Raw genomic sequence first — 6,195 nt, 5'->3', positions numbered from 1 at the left:
TTGTTGAGCTTGCATTCTTCTTTTATGACAGTTTCTTATTGCTGTATTGTAAAACGTTCCAGTCTCAGTGACCACAATGGAGTGGATGTTGTAGTGTCAATGTTGAAATGCTTTATTGGTGTGAAAACTGTTTAAACAATAAATAACTGTGTGAATATGAAACAAAATGTTTCATGCTTACATTTATTCGAGACGTTAATGTTTGGGCAAAACTTTGCGATGTCTGTCAAAAACGCCATTAAGATGTTATTTTAAATGCAATCTATCTTACAAGTAACAACAACAGTCACGGTAAAACCTGTTTATTTTCAAAGACAAATGCTATTTATTTGTTTTAGCTATTTAGATTATTTTTTTGTGACAGGCGCACTAAAAAAACAAATATAGAATTAAAAAAACTGTATGTTAACATGAATAAGATATAAAAGAGAAGATGAAAATGTTCGAAAAAAATTGCAAAATTGTACTTTTTGTATTTAGACCAGCAGCAAACAAATAGTTTTAAATAATTGAACACGTTAATAAAATTTCGAAAAGCGAGCCGCGATGTGCACAATACCATGTAGATACCATGAACAATCGTGTATGCACCGTTAATATTCAATAAAAAATGGTCAGTCACCGTATCAGATGCAATGTCGATATGAGTGACCATATTATTTGCAACATTGGCATTTTCCGACAATCTCTGCCTCATAAAATTAAATAACATGGCTTTTACAATGGATGTGTTTCTAAGATAAAACGCAAAATTTACGACATCGAGATATTTCACAAAATGGCTTCAATTAGTTTGGCTTTGATTAAACATTCGTCGACGCTGTTGTACTCATTATCCTCCAAAGCCGAGGCGATCCGTGTGTCAGTTGTGAAGGTGGCTGATTGCGCAACTTCCGGACTGGTTTCCGGTCTCCAAGTAAGCACAAAACGAACTGTTTATAGCAGTTCCTGAAGTTTTGACTGAAGATACTGTAAAGGATAGGATTGACTGCCGAATTTATATACGCGATAATCATAGTGAAAACCAGATAGGACCAGTTTTCGTGAAAGGTTTTCGGAGAGACGGTATTCCATACTAGTAACACTTGGTGAGGAGAATAACTCAGAAAATACACGAACACGCTCAGAACAAGCATCTTTACCACACCGCGTCTAGCGCGTAGAGCTTCGGACAAGCGCTCAACTGATAAGCCATTGAGGTCTCGAACTTGAACGCGATGATACAATCGGTCGGTTCCGATGAACAAGTGCTTCGATATGCACGCGTACAAGATTATTTGCAAACACAGAGGTGTGAAGTAGAAAACAATCGATTCAGTGTACTTTAAAACGAGAAATACAGTGTCGTGGTGGACTGGAAAGCGTAGCATGCAGAAAAGTATTTGGTTGCTAGGTCCGCTGTTGTTTATCGTATTGAAGAGGGCCGTAGGCAAGGCGGCTGCCGTCGCAACGGGCCAGATGCTACCCAGCACAGCGACCAGCCTCCGCTTGTTGCAGAAAATATGAGCTTTGATTGGATGGATGATTGCGATATATCTGAAAATAATCAAATTACATACATGTTATGGATTCTTTTACATTTATTAGTTTGTCTACTGCTACACACTACACCAAAAATGTATATATTTTTACTTTATCGATACAAATTTAAATTAATATCAATTGAAACGTTTTAGCCTAGTCTTGAATGATTCTTTTGCCGTATCCGACAGTATTTTAACGAATTCATATTTTAAACGAATTAACGCAAGCATCTGTGCAAGATAATTATATGTTTTGAATCTTCTTATTCTATATTTTTTTTGAAAATCCGATAGATTTAATGAAGTACTTCAATTTTATTAGTCTTTAAAAATTGAATTGATGGATGCAAGCAAATCCTATAATTGTTGTTTACAACGTGTCTTCCGTCTCAATCCCAGATCTAGTGCAATAAAGTATTCTTTGAAACTAGTGTAGAAACATCATAAAACAAAAACGATAATTATACTTTAAATACCCACTAAAATCATTCGAATGTACAAAAAACTATAAAATGTACAACAACAAACACAGTGTAAGGCTGAGCCAAATAATTTTAGGTGCTTTTCGTTTATTGTGTTATCATAAGTGAATCTTTTTTCCATGCGTGTTCAAATAAAAGATAATAAAACTATGACTTAATAAATACTATTTTGCTGGTTCAAAGAACTAGAGCTCTGTAATTTTGATCGGTTCAAATACGTTTATTTTCAAAATATTAAGTTAACATAACACATTCGAGTTTCTTAAAATTGTTGGTTATACACGATGAACACAAAATTATATTCATCTTTGTCAGAATAGTAGACATAATCGGTGTCTGGTCAGCTATTTACTGCGGAATAATTGGTCGACTTATGAATAGAAGTTTCGAAAAGAAACAAAAACATTACCCGAATGCGTAAATGTGACATGAAGAACCAAGTGTGTTAAGATGTTTCCCGGTGATACGCGTATATCCGCTAGATGCAGCTGGTGTATATCATTGTTTTACGTGTGTCATGCTTTTAGATTCGATGTTGAACTAAGAAAATAATGTGATCGGATCCCTTAATTTAATTCATTTTATTGACATTTATAGAGACCGTTAATTTCTCCTTTTTTGAAGTGGTGTTATATCCGGAACCGTTGTCATAAAAATATATAAAATGTAAAATATGGAAAATGTGAACAAACATATGTTTTAGAATGTGTTGTATATACATATATTAAATGAAGATGATATTCAATATAGTATGAGGTACATAGTTGAACATTATTCAAATACAGAAATTCACGCAAAGTGCTTATTCTTTGAAATCAATGTTTTTTTTTGTAAAGATAAAGTTTGGATTGTTTGAAGGATTTTGCATCAATATGTTTGATATACAAAATGTATGTATGAAAAGTTATCTAACGCCACACAAATCATAATTACAAGTGGTTTCCAGTTACGCCACAACATATAGTAAGATTGACTGTTACCTACCACAGTCATTATTTAAAATAAAAGTATTAGAATTGTTCGATGCTTTCAATGCTTTGTGTAATGAGCTCAATGTTTAAAACAGAAAAACGTGTGATACGAATCTTACTTCATGATACACGCATAAAACACCCACCTTTCAACAGACAAAGAAACCAGCGTCAGTATGGAGCCATAAAGTGCCGCCACGAGGACGTAGCGGTTGATCTTGCACGTGAATAGCCCCAGGGACCAGCCAGTGTTCCGCATGAACACCACGATTTCCGGTATCCCAAATACCATGATTAATAGGTCAGCGAATGCAAGGTTCATGATCAGAAGGTTGGTCATCGAGCTCCGCATTTTGCGGTTACACATCACTGATAACATGACCAGCATGTTCCCGCCTATGCCGACTGTCCCCACTAAGATGAATATTAACGTACACGCTATGATAGTCTCGTGTGAGGTGGTTTCTGCATCGACTGTGCTATTTGTAATGTTTTCGTCAACAAATATTGTATAATTATCCATCGTTTGTGTTGTATTTTCCATGAAATAATTGTTTTAAACCATCACACTATGCATGTTAAATTAACATGTGGTTTACACAATACTTCTCTTGAGCTCTTATTTTATTGCTCTATGGCCTTTTCCATAATCATTATATTAAACCATTATTATAATAGTATTTTCAATTGTTGTATGTCAGTTTCGCGTTAGCAATTCATAACTAATACTAACACCGTTCGTTTCATGTGTAATAATACGTCTTACTTCGCATAATGTTCAATGACGTATTGTAAATGGACACAGTTCAATTAAATCTCGTTAGACATATTTTTTATTTATTGTCAAAATTATTATTATTAACATCCTTACACCGAATCACCAGTTCCAAAACTGTATAGTTCTTCATCAGCCAGTATTAGTTGAATTTATGAGACATTCGCGCCTAGGTTAACCAACCAATTTTTGTTCGAGAATGAAAACCAATAGTCTTGCCATAAAACTCGACGTTGCGATTCCGAGTACAAAGTATTAAACGAGTTCTGCAATTTGCAATTCAGAAGTTTATGTCGAGGTATCTACGATATTATCAAATGCGCGTAATGCTGTTCTCTTTGACATTAATTAAATGATGCATTAAATATTTTCCAAGTTTAAGAAATTCACAGCTAGGTTCAACTGGCTATATTAAAGGGGCCTTTTCACTTTTTAGTAAATTTGCCAAATTAAAAAAAGTTATTTCAGATTCGCAAATTTTCGATTTAGTTATGACAGTAGTACCGAACATTTACCATGCTCTAATATAGCCATTATATGCATCTTTTGATGATTAAAAAACCTGGAAATTATAAAGCGTTGCAACGCAAAACGATTGAATAGTTTGGAGAATTCTGATGTTGTCGTTATATTTTGTGAAAATACGAGGATTACTTATATATAGTATAAAATACGTCTAGCATGGTATGTGAAAGGATGGTCGAGGGGTCAAAGTGGGTGAAATTTTACGCCAGGACGCCATAGGTCAGTGGTTCGAGCCCTGTTAAGGGTTACTTTTTTTCGTTTTTAAATTTTATTCTGGACTAGAGCTTTTAATAGCAAATGTTTACATTTATCAATAGAACGCATCAATGACAAACTTTAAAATATGCCAAAATCTGTGAAAAGGCCCCTTTAAAACAAAAGACTTTTCGCCTGCAACAGCATACAGTCAACATATATAATTGAAATTGTCGGAAAACTGTTCATCGTATAAACATTTTACATCTCAATACTAGTTTAAATGCATATCCTTGGTCCATTTTTACGTTTTATCTGAGGCATACTAGTATTTTGTTTACAGTGTTTCCGCTGAAAATGATGCAATTTGATATTGCGTTCAGGCCCGTGTAATTTAATACTTATGCATTACTATACAACATCTTTTTTACACGATGCACAATGCGAACTTGATAAGAATGTCTTACACAAAATACGCTAATATTAAATTTTAAATTTATCTAGTTTACTTCGCATAAATATTGTGAACAATTGTGCAGTGTGTCGTCCTGTTCCTTAAGAAGAATGCACATATATTAAAACACGACTCAGATACTAGTCAACAAATATTGTGGCTTTGGTAATCCAAACTCATTTCTCCATTACGCATTCACACAATATTTACACCATTCCCAATGGTTGTTCCGCAAACGTCATATTCTATGAAAATGTAATACCGGGCAGCACTCCCAACGCACATAATAGACATATGACCAATATCTTACATGAATGCAGAAACACCAAAAAGGTTTAAATGACCCTACCTAATCGATCCATTTTATAAATTAAATTTCCTTTACAAGGTTTTATTATAGGCTTTTAAGTACAGAGATTACAGTTTTATATCATGTTTTATGGTAAAATATAAATGCGCGCTGATATTTTTCCTACTTTACAAACAAACAAATAAATAAACATTTTTATTCTAAAAATTGATGTATCCATGCGACGTGTAATAAAATAAGCATAAATAGCTTGATATTTATATACCAACTTAAAAATCACATTTCTTTTATTCTCCATTCAGTTTGACATAAGCTGGAAACGTGTTATAAAAAAGAAATATAAGTTAAAGTTGGCTCACCGACATACTTTAAATATATATTGAAATTACTGTAAGACGTATTAAAGTATGTTTTAAAATAATAATTATGAAAAAGAAATTATCAAAAGAGATTCTTAAGAAAATGTATAAGGTATAGAAATGAATATCACGAATAACACCATCAACAATAATACAAACAACAAATCAAACGATAACAGCAACGAAAACAATAGCACAATCATGAACATTAGCAATATCCTTTGCAATGTATAGACGATATGAATTTTTTATAATGAAGCTCAAGTTTATTGACGTGAAAGAATATATTTGCTCAAAAGGTGTACGCAACTCAGTGTCAGGTATTTCTATATAGCATAAGCATTTAGTTTGACATTTTTCTTATTTAATAAAATATTTTTTAAACAAAAAAATGGGATTATTTGCTCTAGTTTCTTAATCTTTTATACTCGATTATATTAAAACTATCGATTGAATAGTTATCAGATATTCTTCACCATTTCATGTCATACGGCATGTCCCAAGAACAGAAAACATTCTTAGTGAAAAACTGTGTGAGATTCCATTTTAATTTCCTGGAATTAAAATCCAACTGTTAATGTACTTCATTCAGCAATGATCC

At 33.1% G+C, this 6,195-nt stretch overlaps 1 protein-coding gene across 1 annotated transcript; it reads right to left on the bottom strand.

Annotated features, from left to right (window-relative positions):
- Window positions 1-286: 286 nt before the first annotated feature.
- LOC127879929 (neuropeptide receptor 15-like) lies at window positions 287-3,873 on the bottom strand. Its single transcript, XM_052427043.1, has 2 exons — window positions 3,123-3,873; window positions 287-1,536 (listed from the first exon to the last, which is right to left on the bottom strand). Exons 1-2 carry the CDS (start codon window positions 3,518-3,520, stop codon window positions 804-806), a joined length of 1,131 nt encoding a protein of 376 aa, XP_052283003.1. The 5' UTR covers window positions 3,521-3,873; the 3' UTR covers window positions 287-803.
- Between the last annotated feature and the right edge of the window lie 2,322 nt (window positions 3,874-6,195).

Source organism: Dreissena polymorpha, chromosome 4 (assembly GCF_020536995.1).
Source record: "Dreissena polymorpha isolate Duluth1 chromosome 4, UMN_Dpol_1.0, whole genome shotgun sequence".
NCBI lineage: Eukaryota > Metazoa > Mollusca > Bivalvia > Myida > Dreissenidae > Dreissena > Dreissena polymorpha.
This window is presented reverse-complemented; position numbering and strand designations above follow the sequence as displayed.